The 13,508-nt window shown below is 32.5% G+C and overlaps 1 protein-coding gene across 1 annotated transcript; it reads left to right on the top strand.

Annotated features, from left to right (window-relative positions):
- Positions 1-4,794: 4,794 nt before the first annotated feature.
- On the top strand, positions 4,795-5,717 carry LOC123938084 (olfactory receptor 2AJ1-like). Its single transcript, XM_045999062.1, is given in 2 exon segments — positions 4,795-4,828; positions 4,831-5,717. Coding segments are annotated over 2 exon segments (921 nt in total).
- The last annotated feature ends 7,791 nt before the right edge of the window (positions 5,718-13,508 follow it).

Genomic DNA, 13,508 nt, shown 5'->3' on the forward strand with positions numbered 1-13,508 from the left:
GATGACAGAATAGATGTTTAGAGTCACCATGACGACACATGGAATATAGCATCATGAGGAGGAATAACACAAGGTGGGGCATTTATGTAGGGGGAGAATGTAGGAGATGGTGAGTTTTATATGGAGGAGTGAAGAGATAAAGGAAATTTGGGATAACTTCTTTTTTCCTGATTTCTGGCTTGGGCTATTATAAATGGTGGTACCAATGGTGGCCCACATTTCAGGAGACTTTGGGAGTTTACTGTTGGGCATGATGACTTTGGTGTCACATGAAATGATACTCACAGGACTTCCTTAGACTGACATGACAGCAGAAACGAATAGATATAAGGTAGCCATGAAATGATTCTTTGGTGTATGATTTGGTCTCCTGAAAGGTCAAAAGGACAAAACCAAAATGGCTAGTTATTTATAGTGTCAAATGGCTAGTATAGAATGCAATTGTGAACAGGCCAACTCATTGAATTCATAATAAGGACTATCAGTTAGCTCTCTTACACACACCTGTCTGTGTGCATATGGGTGGGAAGCAGACCACACATTGTCATTCAACATACTGCATTTCCATTTTTCCCAGAAAGCCTCATGGACCAATGTCACCAGGCAGTGAACACAATACACTTTTGATTCACAACATCAAATTTTATTTCTTTACCTGGTTATATACTCTTATATCCTGAATACTACACCCTCTCTTTCTAGGATATAGTAGTTTAAATGCTTATTTAAAATATAAAGAAATAACTATAATAACAAAAATAATGATGAAATAATGATAGAAATACTACTACAGTAATTTTAGACATGATAATAATAAAATCAACAGTAATAATCATTGTCCCTATATAACTACTAAGTGCTAAACTCTTATCTGTGTTTGTGTTGTACACAGATATGGGCATGTGTGTACTTCAGTGTGTTTATGCATGTGTGTTATAATATGAGTTGTCTCACTTAATCTTCAAAACTTCGAGGTAAGTATTGCTATTGTCCTGGTTTCATAAAAATGAATTTCAGATGAAATTTTACATCTGAATGATATGCTGTGTGATAATAAGACATAATATACAATATTTCAAATATACTATATTTGCACTCAGTTTTCTTCTTTATCTCTTCAAATCATGGACACTTTTAGCTTATATTGTTACATTCTTAATATAATTAATTGGTTTAGCAGCCTACCCATTCCTAGGAAAAGTCAGAGTGTCATACATCTAACGTGGTATGCATTTTCCATGTCAACTCCTTTACAGAAGCAATGATTTTATTCCATCCATATTTAGGGAAATCCATTATCAACCTCTGCTTCTTCTATGTAATTCCATTACAGTGAATTATCAGTAATGTTCACTTAACAGGAATCAATTGTACACAAACCATGTAAGTCTGGTATTTGAAGAGAGTGCTTTTAATTGGTATATCAATTTGGCCATTGATTTCATGGGTTTTTAGAATACATCCAAAAATAAAGGCAGCATTATCTTTTAGTATAAAATGTAAGTGTGTATAGCAGGTTATATGTTCCCAGGATTTCTGTATCAAACACTTTTCAAAATAAATATTGTTCAGGAACAAATGATCTCTTGTATTTGTCTTTTGTCTTACAATCCAAACTTTCATATAATGATGTAGTGTAGAAGCATACAAATAATCGGATAAATGTGAAGTCATACTGATATTATTGAATAGTTTCCTTATATTTAAATGTAAATTCCCTTTTATTTAAATTTAAAGAAATATTCTGAATGGTTTATTCATATACTGAGACATTTGGCAGAAAAGTGAAAAGAATATTTTTGAAACTAGTCAAGTCAAATTTGTGCATGCATAATGCATTTTGAACATCTTGACAAGTGTAAAATGGTAAAGATTATTTGAGTGTAGTGAATTCAGTAGGTAAAGGGTATGAAGGTCTTTCTTTTATGTCCAAGGAAAATTTGGCATATGACTGTGTTTATAACTAAATACATGATATCTAATGATTACAATATCTTCTATAATTAGTTTTTAAACTTCTAGAGGTTAGACAGTATAAACTGTTAGGACAGTATAAACTGTATGCTGCATCTCTTTATTTACATTATCATTATTAGACAGAGAATATTTATCATTATTAAACATTATTAGACAGAGAATATTTAATGCCAGGTGGAGAGAAAGAGACTATAACTGTATAAGACTACCACAGATTTGGAAGAGTTTACAGGGTATGTAAGAGTTTACAGGGTATTTGTCTTCCCACTTTCCTCTGTAGTGTTAGGAAGCTCACCACCAGCGCATAACTTTTTATTTCATTCAACATTCTGGATGGCACAGAAGGTATCCTTTTATCTATCATTCTAGCATCATGGGAGGATATTTCAGATGCCTGATTAATGGGTTGGGCAAAAATACATAAAAGATCATTGTAGAAGTTTGCTTGGGTGCCTTAGTTGGTTAAGCATCAGACTCTTGATCTCAGCTCAGATCTTGAACTCAGGGTCATGAATTCAATCCCTGTTTTGGGTGCCATGCTGGATGTAGAACCTATTACAAAAATTCTTGTAGAAACTTCAGGTTTCTCAGGGAAATGGAAAGAAGATAGTAGAACAAAGAAGATGAAGTAGTCAGTGAATTTATTAGGGAATGCTTCTAATATATGAAGATAAAGTATAGACATTCTTGTGGATGTAAATGTAAACATAACTGATGTATTGTGAAAAATTTTGATATCAGAGTCCATAGTTAAAAATTTCTTTAACAATAATTTACTGAGAACATACAATAGGCCAGTAATTCCTAAGCGATGGGGTTCTGTAGAAAATAGACATTACATATTTTTCTTTTTTTACAGATTTATTTATTTTAGAGAAAGAAACAGTTGGGGGAGGGGAGCAGAGAGAGAGAGACTCTTAAGCAGACTCTTTGCTGAGTGTAGAGCCTGACCCAGAACTTGATCCCATGACTCTGATATCCCAACCTGAGCCAAAACCAAGAGGTGGGCCTTTAACGAACTGGGGCCCCCAGCTGCTCCCATACTTCTCAACACCAAAATTGAGAATGGATTTTTCAATGCAAATGAGTATAACAAAATGAGTCACTAATGGAAAAAGGAAAACTAGAAAGAAAAAATTATGGGGAAAAGTGAGAAAAAGTCAACAACTTTGGATAATGATTATTGAATTGGAGTTGTCAGTAATATTCATAGATTTATTTTATTCAGAGATTTTAGAGACTTATTTATGATTCCCCAATTCATGAGAAGCATCAGTGCCCTTAAAGCTTAATCTGTGTCTACACCAAAATTTACTGAGCTGTAGTTCAAACAAGTCAAAAGAGCAAGAACTTCTTAAATATGTGTATATCCATAACTTCATTCAAAGGTTAATCTTTTAATATACTGAAAATTATAGCAAAACAACGTTCACATTCCAGGCCATTAAAATAGAATATAGAGGTTTATTTCATAATGAAGAATCATAATACTAACTAAAACAGAAAAATTTGTATTATAAGAATAGTTCTTAATGATGGCAAGTAATTTGTTTTATACATTATTTCTTTTTCACAATCGGCATCCATATTTCCCTAAATTGTACCACTATGTCTCTGTGTGTGTAAGTATGTATGAATGTATATTTATTTATTGAGGGATAGATCATACCTACTGAAATTGTGCACATAATAGTAGAGGGAACAGTTAAGTAGCCACTATCCACATCTAAAGAGTATTATTATTTAGAAACCATATGATTCCCTATATAAAGAAGTAATTAAATATAATTCAATTTCGAGAAGTTACTAAAACTGGCCAAAATAAAACACATTCTTATTTTAGCTGAATACAATGTTCTTTTTCTTTTGCATTTAAATACTGATACATCAAATTACAAATACAGATTAACCTACTTGTAGCATCTCATTAGTTCTTATTTTAGAATAATGTATAAATAATACATTTCATTTTCTCTAAGGTTAACCAAATAAGAACTGAGACAGAATATTGAGTTCCATATCCTATTCATTTATTAATTTATTTAAAATATATTATTGAGCAACTACTATGTACAAGGCATTGCTCAGCCACTCATCTTATACAGAGGGCAAAATAATGATCTCACATTGGGAAATTTAAGTTCTTGTGTGTTAGGGTGACAATAAACAATAAATATAATTCATATGTCTATTTAATATGTTATAGATGAAAAATGATTTGCAAAACACATCAAAGGACAGCACCACTGAACACTAAATCAAAATTAATTGAACATAATTAGTTGGCTAATTGAAAATAATAAAAAAAAAGTAAAAGAAGAGTATGACCACATTAACTACAACAACAACAAAAGGAGAGCACAATAAGGAGAAATAGGTGATTGGGGTATGCAGGGCAGGAGAGATTACTAATATTTTAAGTGTGCTGTTTAAGGGTACACCTCATTTAAAAGGTGACTTTGACAAAAGACTGAACTCGATTTAAGAATAAGGAATTAATTAAATTTAAATAAAACAAAATTTAATTAAAGATTTTTTAAAATGCAATTTTAAAAAAGAACATGGAATTAAGATCCTGAGACTATATGGAGCTAACAGCTTACTGAACAGACCAAATATCATCAGTTGAATCAAACAAATAAATGCCCAGGTTGTAAAACAAGCCCATTTCAAAAGCTGGTTGAGAGTCTACCAATTTTAACTACAAAATATGCCTCACTCTCTTTTTATTATTCTTCTAAATGTGAGGTTGAGGTTTACACCACTGCATTTTACCTTTTTTTTTTTCGTATTTTAGGTGAAAGAGTGGAATTCATAATGGGGCAAGAGAATCACAGTTTCACCAGTGATTTCTCTTTTCTTCTTCCCAATCAAGTCTAGTTTTCTGCTCCCTTATAGTCATTATTTTTATTATGACTATTATGGAAAACACAATCATGATCCTCCTTATCCTCAGGGACTCAAGACTCCACACTCCAATGTATTTCCTGCTCAGCCATCTGTCTTTCATGGACATCTTGCATATTTCTAACATTGTTCCCAAAATGGTCACTGACTTCCTGTCAGGCAGCAGAACTATTTCATTTGCAGGTTGTGGCTTCCAGGTATTTCTGTCCCTCACCCTCCTAGGTGGTGAGTGTCTTCTCCTGGCAGCAATGTCTTATGACCGCTATGTAGCCATCTGCCATCCACTGCACTATCCCATTCTTATGAATGACTATGTCCGCATCCTCATGGCTGGAGGGTCCTGGCTGGTTGGGACTGTCAACTCCATAGTCCACACGGCTTATGCCCTCCACTTTCCCTTCTGTGGCTCAAGAGCCATTGATCACTTTTTCTGCGAGGTCCCTGCCATGTTGAAGTTGTCCTGTGTGGACACAACCCTGTATGAACGAGGAGTTTATGTAAGTGGCTTAATTTTTCTTCTTATCCCTGTCTCTGTAATCTTTGCTTCTTATGTCCAAATCCTCCTCAGTGTTCTTCAAATGAAATCATCAGAAGCACGGAAAAAGTCATTTTCTACCTGTTCCTTCCACATGATTGTGGTCACGATGTACTATGGACCATTTATTTTCACATACATGAGACCAAAAGCATACCACACTCCGGGCCAGGACAAGTATTTGGCAATATTCTACACCATCCTCACACCCACACTGAACCCTATAATCTACAGCTTTAGGAATAAAGACGTTCTGGAGGCAATGAAAAATATGCTCAAAAGTAACTTTCTCCATTAAAAATAGTAAGAAAAATGCTTGAAGCCTATGTTTTCTATATTAATATTCAACACTTACAGGTTATCCATTATTCATGTATCTGGAAAGAAAATCAAAGTGTTTATCCATCAAGAGTAAAAGTGGATTTTTCCAAACCCCGATGATAATAAGTAAAATTTTACTAGTATTTGTTTTATAAGCACATACATCTAAAAGGGTATTGTTTCCTCCAACAAAAAAATTCTAAAAATTCATAGAATTTGACTTTTATAATACAATCACTTTTTTTTAAGATTTTTATTTATTTCTTAGAGAGAGAGAGAGAGAGAAAGCACAGGCAGGCAGAGTGGCAGGCAGAGGCAGAGGGCAAAACAGGCTCCCTGTCAAGCAAGGAACCCAATGTGGGACTTGATCCCAGGTCCCTGGGATCATGACCTGAGCTGAAGGCAGCCGCTTAACCAACTGAGCCACCCAGGCGTCCCTACAATCACATTTTAAAGGACCTATCCTTGCAACTTTTTTAACTTATGAAACAGTAAAATATAATCCAATGTTATAGCCAGTTATCAAAAATTCATAAAAAATCATAGGCAAAATGGGTGTGGGTGTTCAAATGGTAAAAGTTCTAGTTGTAAGATACATCAGTTAAAAACAAGTAAGTCATATGATGTAATGAACAGCATGGTGATTGTAGTTAATAATGTTCTTTTTTATATAAGAAAGTGGCTAAATGTGTATATTTTAGAAGTTCTTGTCATAAAAAATGAATTGTAGCTATGTGTGGTGATAGATAATAACTAAACTTATTTTGATAATTATTTTACAATATATAGATATATCAAATTTTTAAGTGCAGCTAAGAACAGTAGAATTATATTAATTGTATCTCAGTAAAGCAAATTAATGTATTTATTATTTAATAATTATTTATTGAAGGTATATTATGTATATTAAATATGTATTTTAATAACCTAATACATTTTGTAATTCCTTTGATATACTACATGCATTAAATATCATTTAGTAAAAATAACACTTATTAAAAGTTATTTAATAAATAGCACTCAATTTCTATTACTACGAGTTCTCAATCATGGAAACACTTTATTTTGAAATCCACAATCCTTCCTTTTAGCACACCAATGGAATCAAGTATTGCATGTAAAAATCTCCATACATTAGTTGCATCCTGGTCTTTTTATTGTGACTATCTGAGTGAGAGGGCTACACCTCTGTAGAAAGAAAGTGGTGTAGAGCGGGACCAGAAGCAGTCTAGCAGGCACAAACAATTTCTGTTTTTGCTCTGTTTTGCTCTGTTTTTGCTTTTGGAAGGGAATTTGGGAAACAAAATGTCAGAATTACATTAAATCACAAACTAATACATCTACATGCTTCACTCTGCAATCACCTGGGAGTTTCTAAAAACAAACAGAAGCTTTCAGAGCTCCACTTGAAACATTCATTGTTCATTGAATAGTTTGTTTTGAAACCTTTGTTACTGAAGTGAGAAATGTCTATATATACACTTACCTATATATATTAGTTGCTGTGCAATGAAAGTACTCATCCTTTGCTAAAAGCAAGCACAAAATATTTAATAAGTGTATGTGAAAATTGTGTCTTCTTTTATGTATGCCCATAGGGTTATATTTTGTAACTTTTTACATTTTATCCTAAAAATTATTGGAAACAAGCAAATATTTTAAACACTTTATTTGTTGATTTTAGTGTGAAATAGCAAGAGCTGGTTCAATGGGGGATGGGTAGGGGGAGAAGGAGAGAGAGATTCTTTTTTTTAAGAGTTTATTTATGTGACAGCCAGAGATTATAAGTAGGCAGAGAGACAGGTAGAGGGTGAGAGGAAGTAGGCTCCCTGCTGAGCAGGGAGGCCTATGTAGGGCTAGATCTCTGAGATCATGACCTGAGGCAAAGGCAAAGGCTTTATTTAACCCACTGAGCCAGCCAGGCACCCCAGAGCGAGACATTCTTAAGCAGACTCCACATTGAGCATGGAGACAAAAGTGGGGTTCAATATCAGGACCCTGAGATCATGACCTGAGTCAAAATCAAGTCAGATGCTTATCCAACTGAGCTACACAACCACCTGCCAAATTAATGTTTCTATGCATAATTAATTCAAATGAATTTGTCAGTAATGGAAACTAGACTACATTCAATTAGGTGTCAAATTAATTAAATATTTATATTAAATGAATAACATATTTTTACCATAAATATTGCATGCCATGTCTTCTTTATCCATCCATTCCTTCATTCACTGGAAGATACTTAGGTTGTCTCTACTATCTTGGCTCTTGTCAATAATACTACAATGAACATGGAAGGGCATTGTCTTTGACATTCTGTTTTTGTTTTCTTTTGATATATAACTAGAATTGAGATTGCTGGATCACAATAAAGTACTAGCCCTTTTTAATTTTTGTGGAAATTCCATTCTGTTTTCCATAGTGGCTGAACCAATTTACATTCCCACCAACAAAGCACAAGAGTTTCCTTTCTCCACATACTTGCCCACACTTGTCAATTCATGTAGTTTTGATGATAACCCCTCTAACAAGTATGAAGTGAAACTCATTGTGGTTTTGTTATACATTTGTTATAGTAATCATTAGTGATATTAAACTTCTTTTTATATACCTGATTGTGATTTATATGTAATTTTTGAAAAGTGTCTACTCAGTTCTGTTGCCAATTTTTTTTCCATTTTATTTATTTTTTCAGCATAACAGTATTCATTGTTTTTGCACAACACCCAGTGCTCCATGCAATACATGCCCTCCACGATACTCACCATCAGGTTCATCCAACCTCCCACCTCCCTCCCCTCAAAACCCTCAGTTAGTTCCTCAGAGTCCACAGTCTCTCATGGTTCATCTTCCCCTCCGTCTTCCCCCAACTCCCTTCTCCTCTCCATCTCCCCATTTCTTCCATGTTATTCCTTGTGCTCCACAAATAAGCAAAACCATATGATAATTGACTCTCTCTGCTTGACTTACTTCACTTAGCATAATATCCTCCAGTCCCATCCATGTTGATACAAAAGTTGGGTATTCATCCTTTCTGATGGAGGCATAATACTCCATAGTATATACGGACCACATCTTTATCCATTCATCCATTGAAGGGCATCTTGGTTCCTTCCACAGTTTGGCGACCGCGGCCATTGGTGCTATGAACATTGGGTTACAGATGGTCCTTCTTTTCAATACATCTATATCTTTGGGGTAAATACCCAGTACTGCAATTGTCGGGTCATAGGGAGGCTCTATTTTTAATTTCTTTTTTTTTAAAGATTTTTTATTTATTTATTTGAGAGAGAGAGAGATCACAAGTAGGCCGAGAGGCAGGCAGAGAGAGAGAGAGGGAAGCAGGCTCCCCGCTGAGCAGAGAGCCCGATGTGGGACTCGATCCCAGGACCCTGAGATCATGACCTGAGCCGAAGGCAGCGGCTTAACCCACTGAGCCACCCAGGCGCCCTATTTTTAATTTCTTAAGGAATCTCCATGCTGTTTTCCAAAGTTCTGTTGCCAATTGTTTCATCAGATTTCTTTTCTCCTATTGGGTTTCATGTTATATCTCTATATATAGATAGATAGATAAATAGATATAGATATATGGATAGATATAGATATACATATATATAGACATATAGATCAAAGCTTGATCTATAGATCAATCTATCAATAGATCGATCTATAGATATATCTATATATACATAAATAGATGTCATATGTGTATATTTCTATATATAGATATACCTATAGATATGTATACATATCTATATGTATATATGTCTATAGTTCACATATCTATATGTATATATACATATAGATGTATATATAGATATAGCTATAGATATGTATATATGTATACATATCTATATGTATATGTCTATATTTCATATATCTGTATGTATATATACATATAGATATGAATACATATATACATATCTATAGATATATCTACATATCTATGTAGATATATATGATATTAACTCCTTATCAATTATACATGATATGCAAATATGTTCTCCCATCCTGTAGGCTGCCCTTTCATGTTGTTGATTTTTTTCTTTTGCTGTGCAAAAGCATTTTAGTTTGATGTAGTAATACATTCATTTTTGTTTTCATGTTTGGGCTTTTGGTATTATATCCAAGAAACACTGCCAAGGACCAGAGCTCAGAGCTTTTCCTTCACTTTTTTTCTAGGAGTTTTATGGTTTCAGATGTTATGTTTCAGTTCTTAACACATATTGAATACATTTTTGTGGCAGGTATAATATGGGGTCCCAATTTATTTCTTCTATGTGAAGCTATATGTTTTCTCAATACCATTTATCAAAAAGACTCTCCATTCCCCTTCGAGTATTTTTGGAATCCTTGACCAATATTAGTTGATCATATATGTGAGGGTTTATTTCTGGACTCTCAATTCTGTTTTGCTGGTCTAAGTTTCTATTTTATACCAGTGCCCTACTATTTTGATTACTAAAAATTTATAGTATAGCTTGAAATAAGACAGTATGTTACCTTTATTTTTGTTTTTTCTCAGGATTGCTTAGGCTATTTTGTTTTTATGGCTCCATTCAAATTTCAGCTGTATTTGTGATCTTTCTATGAAAAATCCCATTGGAACTTTAAGGAGTGGCATTGAAACTGTGGTTAGCTCTCAGTAGGATAAATATGTAACGATATGAATTCTTCCAACCCATTAATGTGGGATATGTTTTCATTTTTTATATTCTTCATTTTTCTAGGTCAAACTTTCACAAATCTTTATATACAGATCTTTTCCTTCCTCAGTTAAATATATGTCAAAGGAATGAATTATTCTTGATACTCATACATAATTTTATTTCATTTTCAAATATTTTGCTGTTAGTTGATAGAAACACATAATTTCTGTATTTTGGTTTACAGACAGCTACTTTGCTAAAATTATTGACCAATTCAAAAAAGTTTCTGGTGGACTCTCTGGGATTTTCGATAAGGTTATATGATCTGCAAACAAATAAAATATTACTTCTTCCTTTACATGGAGTTTTTTTCTTCTTGCGTATTTGTTCTGTCTAGGTTTTCCAGTAGCATTTGCCTATAAGTGGTGATAATGGGCACCTTTGTCTTGTTTATGAACATAGAGAGAATTATTTCACTACTGAATATGAAGTTATCTATTATTATTATATTGACTTATGATCCCTTTATACACATTTGACAATTTTCTTTAAGCATGAAAAGATACTATACTTATCTAGGGTTTTTTGTGTATTTATTGAGATAATCATATGATTCATACCTTCCATTCTATTAATGTAGTATACCCCACATATTGATCTGTGTATGTTTAACCATTCTTGCCCTAGCAATAAATTCCACTTTATCATTGTGTAAGATCCCTTAAATATGCGGTTGACTCTGTTTCCTGGTATTTTATTGCGAATTTTTGCATTTGTATTAATCAGGAATATATATATATATATACACATATATATGTGTATATATATATATATATACACACACACACACACACACACATATATATGTATATATATATATATCTTTTTTTAGATATATATATATCTTTATATATATATATATCTAGATATAGATATATAGATATAGATATAGATATAGATATCTTTTTTTTTTTAATTTGGCTTTGGTATCAATGTAATACTGTTCTAGTAAAATAAGTTTGAGAGTGGTCCATCCATAACAGTTTTCTGGACGTAGTTTAAGAACAATTGGTGTTAACTCTTTAAACACTTGGTAAAATTCACTAATAAAACCATCTGGTCCTGCACTCTTCTCTCTTGAAAGGTTTTGGGTTCCTGACAAACTTTTTACATTGTTATTTGTCTACTCAGATTTTCCCTCTCTCTCCCTCTCTCTCTCTCTCTCTTTTTTTTTCTTAATTTGGTCTTTGTAGGTTCTGTGTTGATATGAATTTACCCATTTCTTCTAGCTTATCCAATTTGTTGTTATATAATTATTTATGGTACTTCGTATTTGTGTGGTATCATTGTACATTCTCTGCTTCTATTTCTGCATTTATTTAAGTCCTATCTATTTTTTCTTAGTTAAGATAAAGGATTATCAATTTTAAACAAAATTGATTTTCTTTTCAAAAAACCAACACTTAATTTTATTGAACTATTTTATTTTATACTATATCATTTATTTCTGTTCTATTATACCCTTCCTTCTTCTAACTTGTAGATCACTTATTTTGTCTTATTATTTTTTTTTCATCTAGTTCCTTGAGATGGAAAGTTTGGTTGTCATTCAAGATCCTTTTTTTTTTTTAACTTAATGTAGATATTCATTGCTGAAAAACATCCTTCTTATAACTGCTTTTGCAGTATCCCAATAGTTATTGACTTGTTTGCTTCCATATTTGTTTATTTCAGTTTTTTTCTCCTTTTGAATTTCCTCTTTCATCCATTGGATGTTCAGGATTGCTTTGCCTAATTGGTATATATCTGTGAAATTTCCAGCTTTACTCCTGTTATTGATTTCTAGTTTCATGCCATCGTTGTTGTAAGTCATTGGATATCACTTCAGTCTTATTAAATTTGTTAATATTTGTTATAAATATACAACCTGTTCTTCATAATAGTCCTTGTGTTCTTGACAAAAATATTTTTCTGCTTCTGTTGGATGGAATGTTTTGTACATGTCACTTGCATCCATTTTGTTTAAACAACTCTTTAAGTCCAACAATACTGTGTGATTTTCTGTCTGAGTGATATTATTGAAAGTGGGGTAGTAAAGTACATTACTATTACTGTATTGTATATTTATTCCTTCCCAGTTTTTTCATATATATACATACATGTATATATACATATATATATGGCTATTATATCTTCTTGTTTAGTTGACTTTTGTCATTATATAATATACTTCTCAGTGTTTTATTACCATTTTTTTGGCTTAAAGTCTATCTTTTCTATTATAAGTAAGTTACTTCTGCTCTCTTTTCGTTTCCACTTGTATGGAATATCTTTATACTTTCACTGTTATCCTAAATGTGTCTTTAAAGGTGAAGTTATTTTCTTGTAGGCAGCATATAGTTGGTTTTTTTTAATCCATACAGCCATCCTATGTCTTTTGATTATGTAATTTAATCAATTTATATTTAAAGTGACTTGTTACTGTCATATTATTATTTTATTTTCTGCTATTTTGTATTTCCCATTATTTTTTTCCTCTTTGCTAGCTGTCTGTATCTGTAAGATGATTGTTTTCCATAGGGATATGCTTTGATTTATTTTATTTTATCTTTCATTAATTCACTGTAGGTTTACTTTGCAGTTATTGCAAGATTCATATATAACATCTATATGTAACAGACTTTTTATTCAGATAACACCAACTTCAGTCACATATGAAATGCAATTTGCATCATAAAATAAACACCAATAGTCTCATGAAAATTAAAAGATCATTTTTTCTAGCAAGAAAAAATCAATCCCCAGTTGAACAGATTTAAATAAATAGGAAAATCTATAAGTCTGAATTCATAGAATTATGAATTTCCAGATTAACATTAAAATATACAAAACACTATGTTTTAAAGATAAGAGCTTTATTTTTTCCACATGAAATATAAGAATATAGACAGAAGAGTTTACATTGACATGGGGAAGAGTGTCAGACGTATGAAAAAAAAAGCCACATATATTTATAGGTTGCCTTGGACAGTCAAAATCATCATTTAGTTAGCATGAGATTATGGGTACCTACATGGCTCTGTCAGTTATGCATCTGCCTTTGGCTCAGATCATGA

The sequence above is a fragment of the Meles meles genome, chromosome 3 (assembly GCF_922984935.1).
Source record: "Meles meles chromosome 3, mMelMel3.1 paternal haplotype, whole genome shotgun sequence".
Classification (NCBI taxonomy): Eukaryota; Metazoa; Chordata; class Mammalia; order Carnivora; family Mustelidae; genus Meles; species Meles meles.